Consider the following 16,118-nt stretch of genomic DNA (forward strand, 5'->3'; position numbering starts at 1 on the left):
CAGCACTGGGATTGGGGTGGAAAGACTTAACTGCATGAAGAAAGACTCTGTGTGTGTGAGGGAGAGGGTGTATGTGAGAGACAAAGACATACAGACAAGAGTGTAATGTACTGCATGACTATGGGTGCGCACGCATGTGTGTGTTAGTGTGGCGCATCTTAAAGCGACCAGCTTGTGAATATTGAAAAGCTGTGCTTGGAGACAGAAGAGAACAATTACTGCAATGCCTCAGGCTCAGATCAATATAAAAGCCCTGTGCAAAGCAAGTCAGTGACATAAAGCTATATGATATGTCATTTTCAACTTTTACTTTCATGATCCTTCCACTAATCCTCTCAGCCCCCGTATCTTTGTTGTTTTCTTTCTTCATTCAAAGCCACTGTAGGCTGTGTGAATCCAGAGTGTATCATGAAAAAGCATACCAAGCATCTGGGGCTGGCTGGCTCATTACCTGGTGCACAAGGGAGCGCCATGTCAGAGGAAGCCGTCAAACCAACTTTATGGTCTAGTTGCAGCATGTGTCTCTCCCTAAGGTGAATCCTGAGTAAGATAGAGGCACATCATGTTGTAACTGCTTTATTCTTCTCTCTCTTCCCCCCTCCTCTCCCTGCCTCTGTTTACCCATTTCCTCCCTTTTCTCATGCTATCTGGCCTTGAATGGAACAGCGGATGAACTTGGGATTGAGTTCATGGGTAAGACAACTTTTTTTCATTGTCTGCTTGGAGTGCTCAATCTTTCATGTGCTTTTCGTCTGTGAAACACCACATACAAAACACACAATCCAGCACAACAAGGCCACTCACCTTGGAAAATTAATGCGGGCCAGTCACCATGGAAACACCGTGGTGGTGAATTAGGTGTATTCTGTCTGCATGAAGAACAGCGCCGTTAGAGACGAGTGATGTAATGAGGATGGAGCAATAAAGACAACCGCGGCACTTCATCTATGAATGTGTATCTACTTGCCTAACACATATATGTATTGTCAGTTTAGCAGCAGTTCAGGATCTGTTACATAATATTTGTCTGTCTATAAGCCAATATAAATAGAACGGTAAGCAATGGAAACACAATTTAAACCTCTTTGGAATTCAGTTGATATCACTTTCAACCTTCCGGGGGGTTAACAAATCTTTAAAAACCAAATTATCGAGCCCTCGTTCGTTAATAATGACATGCTGTTCTTTGTCCAGAGGGAATATACAATTTTACCCCCCGCAAACAGCCTCTACCGGCACTCGCTTTCCATTTTTTCTTTGCCGTTTTATCCCTTGGTCTCTCCAGCTCCCTTTTGTGCATACATATAAACCAACATCACATGCTGTGAAGTTTTTCCATTAACATGGCTTCATTCTCTGCCGTCACGTCATACGCTTGCTCCAGGAAATAGAAGGCAAGGAGAAGACGCTCGGAAGCCTGCGCCACACACAGCATTCCTCAGTTCAGTGATTTTAATCTGGGGACTAAATTAGTTCAGAATGCTACGGCAGGTGGGCGGATGCATTAGAGAAAATGAGAACAGGATTGATCGATTGATAGCTGGACAGATGACAGACTGAAGCGCAGGTAGTTTTCTTTTTTCCGGCTCTCCGTTAAGCACCGTGCATCACTTGCTTATTCATTGTGTTCCATTATGACTTCCTCCTCTGCTTTAGCAATGAATCTTTTCATAGCTGTTATATAAGTCCAATATGTGACCGTCTGAGACAGTCAGTCAGAAAACAGCAAAGCTCTGTTTGAAGTGGGATTGAGTGCTCTAAATATGATCTTGTCTTTTGATTTTCTTACTGTATTTTGCCCAGCAGCTGAGACTCTGTGTGTCTCACTAGTTTGCCCTGATGTATTTCAGGCTGAATACCCCATTTTGTCATGGATACTTTAGCATGCTCTTCATTATAGCATTTTTTTCTGGTCATGTGTAGAGTGGTTGCTATGGCTGGCCATATAGGATTGTGTTGTCCTCGTGTCAATATGACATGGCTTAGCCGATATAGCTGAGGCTGCTCGGTTTGTTCCGTTTCCCAACATGCTCTTGCATCTAATTTCAAGAACGCCTTGTAGGCATCGGGCATGAAAGGCCTGTAATGGTTTTATGTACAGACTGCATGTTGGTTTTTCCTCGCAGCCATTCAGCAGAGCTTTGTAGACAGCTGTTTTTATGTTCAGATTTTGGAAATGCATCTACCCAAAGAAAAGGCAGAGGCTTGTCTCAGGTGGTGCCACACATGAGCACTGATGATGTGGCAGCAGGGAAACACATCACCCATATATTTCAAAGATGGAAGCGTCGAGAGGTCATTTCACTGATGGTTAAAGGCCGGAGGGTTTTCAGGGCTGCGCATATACAAGTGACACATTACTTATCAACAAACAACAGAGGCAACTTCTGTTGTTCATTTGTGGAGTGCGGCTTGAAGACATTCAATGCTGTGTTTCTGACAAATTACAGGGTGGGTCAAGAATCTGCGAGTCAAGAACTCGTTGACAGCTCCACCACTGAGAAGTATTAGCATATATGTGATTTGACACTAGTATTATTTTCTATTATACACAATAGAAGCTGACAGATTTATACCAGGGCTGATATTATCAACTATAGTGGCTTATTATTGTTATTAATACCACCATATATGTTTGAGGAGTTACATGAGGACATTCCAGTGTACTACAATGCAGTAGTGAATGTTTACAGGCTGCATTTGTACACATACTTTACCAGTTTACATTGATTTTTCCTAATTTAAGTTGATACATTTTTGCGTCGTATTTATCAGAATTACATATGCTTTAATTTCCTGTGAGGTTACTTAATGAAATCAACTAAATTTTATATTGAAAGGTCTGTGCAGGAGAACTATGGTGGTAGATGCAAAAATGCGAATGGCCCTATCTAGAGCTCGTGTTTGATTTGTCCATTCTGGGCTACTGTAGAAACAACATGGTAATCTCCATGGGAGAAGACCCTCTCTGTGTATATATAAATGACTCAGTGCCCTAGGTGAGCCCCCCCTCCCCCTCAAGCAACAAGACAAAATAAGATTAAAAATGTACAAATTTGCATTCAGCAACATTTTTACGTGTTATAATAATTATATAAATCAATAATAATTAAAAAGGAATTACAAATTAACTTGGGGAAAATTTGGCAGCTTTATTTGGATGTCTAATCAGTGACGATAGAAAATGTTGTCGATTGAAGCAGTTATTGACAAAGAAAGCTGAGTTCACAGCTGTGAAATCTGTTCTTCCTCCATTCAAAACCGTTATTTGACATGACAGTGATGCGTTTGGTCTGAGGAAGAACAACAGACTGGATTTCACCTTCTGGTAGCCAGTGGGGATGCTTGCTGAAAACAGAACTTGCTTGTTCTCTTTGCTTGTATTGCAAACCAGCTATGTGTCCAAGAGAGAAATGGCATTCCAAAATATGCGTGCAGAGGAGGTTATGGACTAGGATACATTCAATACATTTGTTTTGGCTGACTGACTCACCATATTTATTCAAGGCAAAGTACAGTATATGGCCGAAGAGATGCAGTGGAGAGATGGAGGCTGTGGCTGTAATGCAAGAGAATATGGCCGGCAGGGACCCTCCAGAACCTGAGCTGAGAACAAACACCGACTGGGGGTGCCTTTGCTCAAATTATCCTCCATTGCCAACAGAAACTGAATCATTCTGCTGCAAGAATTTCAGCGTGGGAAGTTTTTGTTGGATGCTGTAGCCAATGCTGGAAGAGCCCAGAGAGAGCCCATAAAACTATGCATGAAAGTTTTACTCCTCGCTGGGACAGAGGAGTCCTGGAGACCTTCTTTAGGATCCAAAGGTAAACTGAAAAGACAATCAAGACCAGCCGGGCCAAGAGGCCAGGTTACTGCTGAGTGAGTATTTTTGCCACCTGATGCTGTTCTAAGCTATTTTGTTGAGTTACCTCTTAGGTAAAGGAGTAATTTAAGCTGGGCTTTCATTGTGAAATGGACAAAATGGAAAGACTGGAGCAGTTCTGAGCTGCTGTGGACAATGTGAAAAATAATAAAGAGTGTTGAAGGTCTTGGTTCACGCTCGTTCAAACTGCGGAGCCTCTGTGTTTTTATTTTTTTAGTATGGTCGCAAGTTATAAACCTCAGCTACGCTACGTTTGTGCCAACAAATATTACCTGATAGGTTGTGAGTAATGCATCCTGGTACACGTAGGCACTACCAGCATGGTTCCATGAGCAGAAGAACTCAGCCATCCATCCATCAGGCAGCAGGCCAAGCAAAGCACCCCAGACGTCCCTCACCCTAGCAACGCTTTCCAGCTCTTCCTGGGGGACCCCAAAGCTTTCCTGAGATATGTAATCCCTCCAGTGTGTTCTGGCTCTACCCCGGGGCCTTCTACCAGTGGGACGTGCCCGGAACACCTCTAACAGGAGGTGCCGAGGAGGCATCCTGATCAGATGCCTGAACCACCTCAACTGAAACAAAGGAGCAACGTCTCTACTCCAAGCTCCCTCCGGATCTCAGAACTCCTTACCCTATCTGTAAGGCTGAGTCCAGCCACCCCACAGAGGAAACTCATTTCAGCTGCTTGTATCCGCAATCTCATTCTTTCAGTCACTACCCAGAGCTCATGACCATAGGTGAGGGCTGGGACGTAGATGGACCAGTAAATCGAAAGCCTTGCGGCTCAACTCCCTCTTCACCACGATGGTCAATATAGCACATACTGAGGAGTTTGCTGCTTCAATTGACAAAATTTACCATCAACACTGATTGGACATCCACATAAAAGGCAGATTTTTTTTTCTTTATTGCAAAAGCAAACGTAAAATTACCTTCGTAGCAGTTTGTCAGTTTGCCTGTGTTAAATAAGCTATAGTGTGTCACAGTTGGCCACCCGGCAGCATTTCTTTGGACCTGCTCTATTTTAATCCAACCCACCCTGCTCCTTTTCACAGGAGCTGAGTGGGCAGTTTAGACCTCTGATGTATATATATGTATCTCCACATATTGTAACTCTGGGATGTGTTCAGATGTTGTCTTCATCTTTTGCCAGAAGCATTCTAATATTAAAAAGGTTTCCCTCCAGTTTGAACTCAGTTACACCATACTACCCCTTAAATGTGTTGATGCAGCACTGATGTAATGCAGAGGGAAAATGGAAGAAAAAAAAAGGGGGGGGGGGTGTTGCAAACAGACTGCTTGGTTGCACTCCAGCGTAAGCTTTGAGCACAGGAAGCTCTCCAACTGTGCCCTTAAAACAAGAGTTGGAGGAACTTGATAAACCGGGGTAGACAAGCACGGATGAAGAAGACCTCCCAGGACAGTTCTCTGTTGACAGCATCAAAAGCCACAGACAAGCCCTCAAAGGTCACGAACAGGCTGTGGTGATGTTTTCTGCACTTTAGCCTGCAGTTGTCAAGGTGGTGAGATCAGACACAGGGGGATTTATTGTTTTTGATTGATTGAGTAATGTCACAGGGGCTTATGTTCAAGGGCGTGAATGACGATGGGACAGAGAAGTCTATCCACAGTGGATTAGGCCCATGACAGGTTGCACAGACATAAAGGTATGATGCTACATTGACTGTGTCAGCCTGTTACAGGCATACGTCATTGTCGGTGCCATATTGGTGAGGGCAAGATTTGCCTGTCAGCGAATGCAAGTAATCTGGGGAGCTGGATAAAAAGCACTATAACATTTATATTTCTCAACCGAATTGCCTCTGGACACTCAAGAGAGGAGTGTCTGTTATGCTGTGTTTACACTATGAGCAACAACACAACAGCATGACCAGCTACAATGTCTTTGAGTCACTGTTGAAGTGTGGCTCAAGCGCTCGTCAACATCTGCTACGATGTTGACAAAAATGAGTTTTTACATTTCCTTATGACAATGAATTATTTTTCACTGAGTAAGTAACTCAGTTCATGTTTGCCTAATGCCCAGCTCAGACCAAAGATTAGCGACGAGACAAGTTGAAACTACTTGCAATGCGCCATTCTGCAACGTTCTAAAATCCTGCTGGTTCACACCAATGCAACTAGATGTGAAGGCGCATCATCTCTATACAACAACTCTCTGTACTTCCGTTCTGATTTCCAGCTTTTCAGACTTATTTTGTGGCTGAACATAATTCGTAGCTTCTGAAAACATAAATGAGGATAGTGATAGTGAGATCCTGGCTACAGCTGCATTTGTAGTGGTAATGAAACGGCGAAAAACAGAAAAAAACAAGCATCAGATGGACTGTATTCATAATCAATACACCACAATTATATAAACAACCGGTCAATGCGAATGTGTGCGTGTGGAGGGGGCATAAACACATACAGAGCACAGCAGCAGTGACCCACTGTCCAATATGGTCTGAACTGGGCATAAAACGCATTCTAATATTGAGCCTCCAGCGATGATTATAGCCTAAATATTGAGATTCTGCTTAACCACACATAAAACACTTTTTATGTACTACATGTAGATCATATACCCTTAAATATAAACAAGACACATTGCAATTGGTTGAGAGATATAAACGTTATAGTGCTTTTTCTCCAGAAAAACCTCACTCCCCTCTTAACTTGCATTTGTTTACAGGCAAGTCTTGTTCTCTCCAATTTAGCAGTGGTGTTGACGTACGAAGCGGCGGTCGATGAGGCATCTGCGTTTCTACAGCTGCTAAGTTGCAGGTTTCAGTCATTTGAACCACTTGATGGTTTGTTCTTAATAAGCCAGCTCTTGCACCGCCTCCACCCTCCCCTGCACCGTGCACTATGGTAAGTAGTGCAGCTCCACAATCCAGCTGCTCAGTCAGACAGATATCTGCTGGGATCAACTGCTACTTGTCCCAGCTGCTTGTGACCTTAAGCCTCTGCCGCTGATGTGCAGGGGTCTGACAAGAAGCTCCGGGAGCATTCATTTGCTGCTAATTCCCTGTCGCCATCAGACTCTGAATGCTGACACACATACAGTACTTGCACACACACACGGTGTGGCCCCTGCTGTGCCGACAGTCCATCCGGTGTTGCCTGCTGGGTTTGTCTGAACGAAATGATTATCACACTTCAGTTAGCACATGTCACTGAGCCCTGCCTGTGTCTGCCATGTCCCTATCCCATGCTCAAACACTGACATTTACTGACAGCAGCATTGGTCGCTTTATGCTAATGCAGATTGTGGGTGGATGTCTGTGTGTGTGGCCTTGTGTGTGTACGTCCATCTGCCGTTTGTGTGAGCCCGTTATGTTAATTCATGATACTTTTCTTCCTCCCTGCTCAATTGTAGCCCATATCCTTTATGTCACAGTAGAAATTCAATGGCCTGAACTGTATTCTTTCCTCCGCAGAGAGTGGTGACACCTACCAGAGGCAGGTGCTGTCCATCTTCAGCATCGCCTCGGGGATCTGTCTCCTTGGAGTGGCATGTATGGCTCTCTACCGCCGCAACAAGTGAGTGATGCCAGCCAGCACCACATTAGTAGAGTATGCCCCCGGCTGTGCAGAAAGAGCACTTTACTATCATGGCATGGAGCCCAATGAAATTCTAAGTGTGAGTCAGCTAGAGGATCTTTTAGCAGGGCATCAAATCTAAATTGTGTAGGATGCATTTGGGACAGATACTCATGTAAGATTTATTTGTAAAGTGGTTTTAGCAAGTAGGTGTGTCACAAAATGCTTCACACAAAACAAAACACACAGATAAGGGGAGCTAGAGGCAAGTAAGCTAGAGCAAGTTCGGAACACATTGGGCCCTGAGCGCGCGTGTACGTGTGCGCGACCGGTTAAGAGGGGTACCAGGCGGCACGAAAGGAGCCCGCCAAAGTCAATTACTCACTGCAGGGGAGAAGAAAGAAAAGGAATGTAGACAAAGAAAAGTAATAGCTGAGTGTAAAGAGGGAGTTAATGTAGGTTGTGTTGATTGAATTGGTCTTGATAAACAAAATCAAGGTTTTATTTTCGGTACTGTAGAGCCGTCGGTCAGCGAGTCCTAGAATAAATGTACCGGAAATTATCCAAACCCAGAGACCTTGTTAAATTGAATCTCTTTTCCCCAAATGTTGTTTGACAGCGGAGCTTCGCCTGCAATAAACTTAAGTTTATTCTGCTCTTCAGTAAAGACCTGAAATTTTATTTGCATCAGTACTTCACTGAGAAGATTAACCAGCAGTGCATTCTTGATGGAGTTTAAAGACTATACAGAGGAGTTGGAGATAAGAGAGTCACTTATACATTTTTTAAAGACAGAAAGAAATGAAAATCAAAGCCTAGTTAATTATGTGTGGTTATAAAACTTAGTAATAAGGCAGGATATGGAAGTGAGGCTACGTATCAGTATAGTGCTGATGCTTGCCAAATATCCACCATCAGCTGCCGATGATGATCATGGATCGGACTGTAAAATTAAAGGGCGGCTCCATTATTTTTTAATATCATTTTGCAGCTTTCCAATAGTGTTTCTTATAAATTAAAATCAAAATTAAAGTTTCAAATTTACAGATGAATAACGTTATGTGTATTAAAGGTTATCATGTCCACCTAATCAGACATTGGGGAGATATTAAGAGGACTGAATTGCTCTGTAATGCTAACTTTTTAGCGCATTAGCTAACCTTAGCTTTGATAGCAAAACAAACTGCAGGACACCGTTCAAATGTCGTCCTCCTTTGTGAGATTGGCATAGTAATCAACCACAAAGCTTCCTGTCACATCATCCATCCACTGAGAGAGAGCATACGGGTCGGCCAGTCTGGTCCCGTTGGTCAGTGTTTACTTATTCAAGTAACACTTGCAGTCCTGGAGAGTGAGTGACCTGACATGGTGCGTTCGTAAATTCAGTCTGACACTCCACACACTAAAATGAGAGCTCTGTTAGTCGAAGAAATGGCACTGCACGGCGCTCTGTTGCTCCGTCTCCCCAGACAGAGTGCTGAGAGTGCGCTCTGCCACTCCGAGAATGTGTTGGTATGGATAATCGAACAGTACATTCAGACAGCACCCCAAATTTCCGAATGGTCCAGTTTGTGCCAGATGACTATTTCTGAACGTACCACTTGCATCATTCCTCCATTGTCGCAAACAAGTAAATGTCTACGGAGAATTTTTTTGCCTCCAGCTAAGCCCCGCCCACTAAAAAGCATCATACTGTTTACTCACAATAAAAGGGTCTATACACTAACTATGGAGCGATAAATGTGTTTATACTGTACAAATTCAGTATTATATAGAATTTTAATTGGTCTTCACCATTAGAAAAAGGACCATCTTTCACCTTAAAGCTGAAATCTTTAAATCCAACATTTTCCTCACTCTCCATGCCATCAGCGAAGGGCGTGTTAGGGGTAAAGGCCCATTTATGCTCAACGTTAAATACGGATCCGGATACAGACGGAGCCTTCTGTCCGTGCTCCATGTTCATTTTGTCCGTATTTCTGCACGTTTCCATAAAGCTTACGGATACGGGCCAAACGGAGCAGTACCACCGGGAACCGTGGGGGCAGTGTTGCTGTCACTACCCGATACGTAGCTCTAGTGAGACACGAAGAAGAAATAACAATTCAATTTCTCTCATCGGCAGTACTAGAGAAAAGAATTCTCCGTCCTCCATTCGCAATGTATTTAACGGCCTCACCGACCACCGCCTCCTACAACGCTGCCTCTGTTTTTGTTTTTTATGCAAGAGGTACATTATCAATATCTCCTCCACAGTCGCCATGTTTGTTTTTGAGTTTGTTGTTGTCATAAACTTTTGACGCTGGGCTGCCCCCTGATGGATATATTGGTTAACATCCATGCCAACGTAAAGGGCGCATGGAAGTATGTGGGCAGTGACGGTAACATCGTTTGAAAGGGACGTATACATTTTCGTACGTAAAGGGAGCATAAATGGGCCTTAAGAGGTAGAACATCAGCGCCATAACCTACGTCACCACTTTTTGCTAACGTCTGAGTGGGAATTCTCATTAAAAAGAAATCAGAAACAAACGTGGATGGCCCAGCGATTTAACTTGTACCTAACTGTACCGTTTTGTACAGCATGATGTAGTGAGCTTATATAATAATTGATGACACCTGAATATTTATTTTACTGCTTTAAGCGTAACGTACACACCATCAGTTAGTCGCGGTTTAGTTTGTTGTGCTTTCCATCCAGTTTAGTCATTTGCCTCCTTTTTAACTTCGTGCCCTGTCATTTACTCAGGAAACATTTAACAGGCCCCAGCTGCAGAGAGAGTTTAGCAACCTAGTATTTAAAAATGAACATTTAATGGTGAATTAACATTTAATCCAAAAGTTTTAAGCATCAATTAATTTTTAATCCAATCAAAGTTTAATCCAAAATGAAGGAACACTGTCATATTTTATATTTAGCATGGCCAAAAGATGCCACTTAACTTTTCTGTATTACATTTTTGTTTGTTCATAAGAGCTTTTTTTAAGGTTAATATTGGAACAGATTGGAAGCAATTATATATTGCCCATGTGTCAAGAAATTAAAGGTAATTATGAGGCAGGAGAGCTGGAGAGTCGTCTTAAGTCACCAGATGCACATGGATAAATTAACACCTACCAGGCACTGTCAATGTGACATGTCCACTTCACAGCTTCTGATTACTCATGCATGCACATTATCTATCCATTAATACATCCAACCGGAGATGTTCCTTGCAGTCTCCCTCTGTCAAGTAAAGGTTCAACACTCGGGTGTCTCTGGAGATATTTCTGGAAGATCTTTGTCTTTCTTTCTTTCTCTCCTTTCCCGGAATATTATCACAAAGGCATGTAATGGACGTTTCACGGTACATTGCCTTAATTAAATTTTCACTTGTGCAAGACCTAATGCTATTTTTGTAAGCAGTTGGAGCGCTTTTCTCCACCATCAAACCTTCAGCTACAGCTCTGGAGGAAAAATGTCCACATGTGAGCGGCAAATTGACTGGAGCTCATGTTGTCACTTTAACCTTTCAAGGCGCTCGTGCTTTAACAGTATTTGACAGATGGTGTTAGAGCTCAGTAGTTTCGCCATAAGACAAGTCAAAAATCCTTAACTTTAAATTGTGTGTGTGTGTGTGTGTGTGTGTGTGTGTGTGTGTGTGTGTGTGTGTGTGTCTGAAACAAAGTAATACAAATTATATATCTTTTAATTGTCACATCTTTACTATATACCTGCCTACAATTAACAGGTATAAAGTCATATCCTAGCAACTGGCAGAAGCAGATATCTGCATATGTGTGCAGAATCTGTAGGCAATAGCACAAGATTTTGGGACTTCAAGCATTCTGGTTTTTCTTTGTAGTCCGTTTGTAGCCGGATATCTGCTGACTACACCAGAAACCCTGAAATATTGTCTGTTGCCCCATATCATCGTCAGATCGATAGATCAGTGGTTTTCAAAATTTTTGCGCCCAAGTCAAAATCTGAAGGCACACCTGTAGTTATATTTGTGCACAGTCCCTTCTATGACATGTGTTATCACTCTTATCACGACATAAGACAATAAAGATAAGACAGGTAGCTTTCGTGATACACTCTACTGACAGTTTTCTTTCTCATATGTTTCGATGGTAGGTCGTATTCGCTGGTGCTTTGTTGTAATTTGCTTCAGACAATAGAGCGATCCATTGTCCCTCTCACAGCTTGCTCCTTTTAAATGTTATCATCCCTCACACTGGCTGCCAATCAGTTCTTTTGATGTGTCACACACTTATAATTCCCAAGCGCAAACAGCGACAAATAGGTTCCCCATGAAAGTTTTTCAAATTAAAGTACAGTTTCTTAGCTAGAGTTTCCTTTTTTATTAGGCAATGGGAGTGCACAACATACTGATACAGTCAATCAAATATTCATTCATAACTTTTTATATCAGCCCAGTTGAATATTGCAATAATAATGTGTGGTTATCACAAAATTCCATGGCACACCTGGATTGGCGTCATGGCACACCATTTGAGAACCACTGCGATAGACAATGGGTTCCAAGATTCTGGCAGGACTAATCTCATATATACGTACATTATATGTGTTTGTGTACTTGTACATCTAGCTTTGTGAGAACCAATTTCAGTTTAAGATTTTGAGAGTGAAGACATTTTGGAAAGTGAGTACATGTTGTCCTCATTAGGGGTCCTCATTGCCAAGTGTTGGAGACATCAGCTGTAGAGATATATGCCTTCCTCTCCAATATAATGGAACTAGATGACACTCGGTTGTGGTGCTCAAATAAACACATTTGAAAAACTCAACAGCAATGTCTCTTCAGAGAGATCGTGACCTGGTGACTCAAGATAATCCACAGACCTTGTTGTGAGCAGTTTCATGTGGGTTCATGTAGGCAGTTTCATTTTCTTACTCTACACCCACCAACCAAATCACCCCGCAGGAGAATGCGTGCATCAATTGCTGCCTCTTCAGCTGAGCTGTAACATTAGCTAGCTCAGTCATGCATGCTTAGATGCACGCTTCCTTCATCGTGGTGATACAGTTGGCAGGTGGAGATTGGTAGAAAGAAAATAGTTCTTAGATGAAGCTGCTCACAACAAGGTCTGTGAATTATCTTGAGTAACCAGTTCATGTATATTTGGTGCTTTGAGCACCACAAACCAAGTGCCATCTAGTTCCAGTATATTTGAGAGAAGGCAGACATCTCTACAGCTGATATTGCAAACACTCTGCAACTCACACCAAAACAATCTAGACTGATAAAAAGCACTACAGGTAAGAGGTAAAATATGTATTTTTGATATTGAGACAAACTGTCCCTTTAAGGTAATGAGGGTCCTCACAAGTAAAGAAGCACAGGGTTGGGTGGGTGAGTGTGATGTATGTGGCTGCTTTTACACACACAGTAAACTGTGTCAAAATTAAAGAGTATCAGGTCAATAAATATGATCACCTACCTTGCCGTTACATGTGTGTGTAAAGAGCGGGCCAAGTGGGTCACAGAAATCAATAACTGGAACAAAACCTGTAATCATATTGTGTTATCATTAGGGGGAAGGAAGGAAATACCCTGACCACAGCAAATAGCTAACAGAGCCAGACACTTTATGATGAAGTATACCACCATGGTCATGTTTCCTTCGTCTTTTTTTTTTTAATTGTAGCCTTAAATTACAGTCTGTATTGTCAACAAACCATCTCTTGTTCTGGACTACATCTTTATTTTAGTCACAATATTGCATTTTTTATCAACAGGAGACACAGAGAAAAACTCCAGGCTCATTTCTCCGATGGCCGCAGCCTGAGGGACTGCAGTGTCAACGCCTCTGGCCTCATGTCCAAATCTACTCCCAGGCTCCAATACAGCCTTCAGCTCCAAAAAGTAAGTCTTTCTCTGCTATTGATTTATTACTTTATCATCATTATGATTATTTTCATCGTAATATGTATAGTACATTTCTAAAAACAGAGTTTAGAGTGCTTGACAGGATGATGTACGATGTGTGTCTTAATAATCTCTCCAGTGGCTGAAGCCTTTTGTTCACACTCACATATGACAGGAGCTGAGAGACAGCGGGGAATTATAGTTTCAAATAAATGCATCGTGTGTTGTACAGAAAAAATCTGCTTGTCATGTTCACAATGACAGATCCCTGTGACAAACTGCAGATTGAAAATTCTAATCTGTAGCTTGTCATGGTTCTTGAATTCACCATGCAAGCACAGCAACAATACTGTATAGTAGACAAATAATGTTAAATGAGGCTTTACTAGTGGTTTTTTACTCCTGAGAAATCCAAAAGTGTATTTTTGGCACGTTCACTTCCTGCGTTGAAAATCTATGCAGGGTTCTCATAGTCATGAAAGTCCTGGAAAAGTTATGACATTGTAAAAGCTTTCCAGGCCTGAAAAGGGTTTGGAATTAAACAGAATGTATCCCAAAACATAAAAATCCTAAAACGTGTCTAATGTTACACAACATAAGTTTCTCCAGCTCCAGCTGGTGACAGTTACCACTGATGGATAGCTAACGATAGCTTGAGCAGGAGGCTGCTGCAGTACAGTCACACAATCTCCAACTTAACTCAGTCTATAGATCAAACAGTTGGCTATTAATAGGTTGGTTATTTACAGAGAGCACTTAGCCTAACAGTATCTGGTGAATCATTAGGTATCATGATTCAGACATCTATAAATGTAGGTACGTAGATGTCTCGATAAGCAATAATTAGCTAGTATGTTGGGTCATTTGGGGCAGACTTAAGGAACATGGTGGCGATCTTCTTTTTTCTAAGGCTCCGATCACACGGGAAGTGTTTCAGCAGCTGGAGGTGTTTTTGTAGCTGTTTTTAAGGAGGATGAAGCTTTGCTTTGCTCTCGTTTTTTGCGTTGCTGTGTGATTTTTAGGGGTGGTCTAGGCACCTGGTGTTTTTGCTGAAGCGCTCTGAACTCCTGGAGTTGCAAAAAATGCCCTACGTCATCTCTTTATTTTGCCATCTTATTTCCCATTGTCCAATCGGTTGATTTGAGAGGCAGTGGGTTCCTGTGTGGTGGTCATGACAACAAGTTTACAGCTGGTAAACAATGGAGGAGAAACTGGTGGTAGCAGTTGCTGGATACCCAGAGGTATACGGCCCGACGATAGACAGCAGGTTGTCAAACTGCCCCCGATTCATCCTAAAATATGCCTGGAAACAGCCATCATCGTGGTGAAGCTCCTGGACCAACTGGTGGTACTCCCCATGATCCACCCTCTTTGTTAGGGTCTCATGTACCCACACAGATCTCTGTTTCCCTGTGACCAAAAAACTATTTGCTGACAGCCTCTCACCCTCAACCAGAGCTACAGACAGTACCCTGATTGAACGGTAGATTGATTACACAGAAAGGTCCGTGTAAGGACATGATAGGGTGGTTGCCTAGCAACAATAAAAAGGTGCAGCAAGTGTTTTTTTTTTTTTTACTACTGGCACTCAATAAAAAAAAATAAAAGGCTTCGCTTTCTGTGTGATCAGGGCCTAATTAGGTTTTGTGTATGCTCACTTTAGTTCACATTAGTTTAACAATAAATAAATACATACAAACTTGTCAAAATTATATTCCAAACTCATGCCAAACTGCACTGACATCTATCTACCGCATCTTTTGTTTTCTATCCACTAAAAATGTCCTTGATGTTTGTCAAGTAGCCATATGTACTGGTGCGATCCATTGGCAGTGTGAATGTCTAATGAGCGAGGAAAGTTGTGCTAGCAGTTTGCTTATAGTTAGCCTTGGAAGTGCATGTTCAATAATGTATGGCTGCACTGCTATATAGGCATACTCATTTTGACCTACTTAAATAAAGTTATGGGAATGGGGTAAAATGTTATGGAAAAGTTTTAAAAATTAATTGGTAAAAATATGTGGGAACTAGATTTTTGCAAATGGGACCTTGTTCTAGTGACTTTCTCTGTATCTTTAAAGCACAGGTAAAAATTTGCAGTAGTAAGAGAAGTTTGTGCAAACTGTAACCCTCAACTCAGCTCAGAGAGTGAAAAGAAAAACAAAGCTGTGTGATTAAATTATTGATTAATGAAGAAACACAACACTGAGACATTTTGGAGAGAAACGTGACAAGCCAAAAGGAGAAAAATCTAATATGGGTGGCTGTTTCTTGCAGTGAAAAAGCACCAAGACAAACCTGGTTTGAGTAAAAAGAAATGGCAGGGTGTAGACATAAAAGAAAATGTAGCTTGGAATTAATTAAAAGCCACCACAGCCTGCAGTGGCAGACGCTGCAGGAGAGAGAAGTGACCCAGACATTCACAGCAGAGCAGGTGGAGGATGTAGATGGCATTGATAAGGCTGATGTCTCTGCAAAATCCCAAGGTAATTGCAGCCTAATGCACACTTATAAAGGTCTCATCAAAAGAGTGCAATAACGCATTAGCACTTTCCCGAATGCACCCTCTTTGTTTGGTGTTGGAAAAATGGTCACGTTTTTTTCTCCTTAATAAGGTGCTACTTTATTGTTTTTGTTGTTGCTCATCGTGCAGCCTTCTTTCATATCGTCTGAGGAAGTTACTGGCATCGCTGCTTTCCTATCATACGCATGTGCTAATGTGCACATGCTCTTTGTAGATGTGGAAATCTCCAGGTGTTACTGACCCTCACAAATTGCAAGAACATAAATAAATACTTCAAACAAATAAATCTTC

At 42.0% G+C, this 16,118-nt stretch overlaps 1 protein-coding gene across 1 annotated transcript in view; it reads left to right on the forward strand.

The window, feature by feature from the left end:
• nrg3b (neuregulin 3b) overlaps positions 1–16,118 on the forward strand; it is a 303,274-nt gene that overhangs the window by 262,835 nt on the left and 24,321 nt on the right. Inside the window, exons 4-6 of the mRNA XM_050060435.1 lie at positions 667–693; positions 7,328–7,430; positions 13,174–13,300. Of these exons, the coding sequence (XP_049916392.1) occupies positions 667–693; positions 7,328–7,430; positions 13,174–13,300 (257 nt within the window). The remainder of the gene's footprint in view (positions 1–666; positions 694–7,327; positions 7,431–13,173; positions 13,301–16,118) is intronic.

The sequence above is a fragment of the Epinephelus moara genome, chromosome 13 (genome assembly GCF_006386435.1).
Source record: "Epinephelus moara isolate mb chromosome 13, YSFRI_EMoa_1.0, whole genome shotgun sequence".
NCBI classification, from domain to species: domain Eukaryota; kingdom Metazoa; phylum Chordata; class Actinopteri; order Perciformes; family Serranidae; genus Epinephelus; species Epinephelus moara.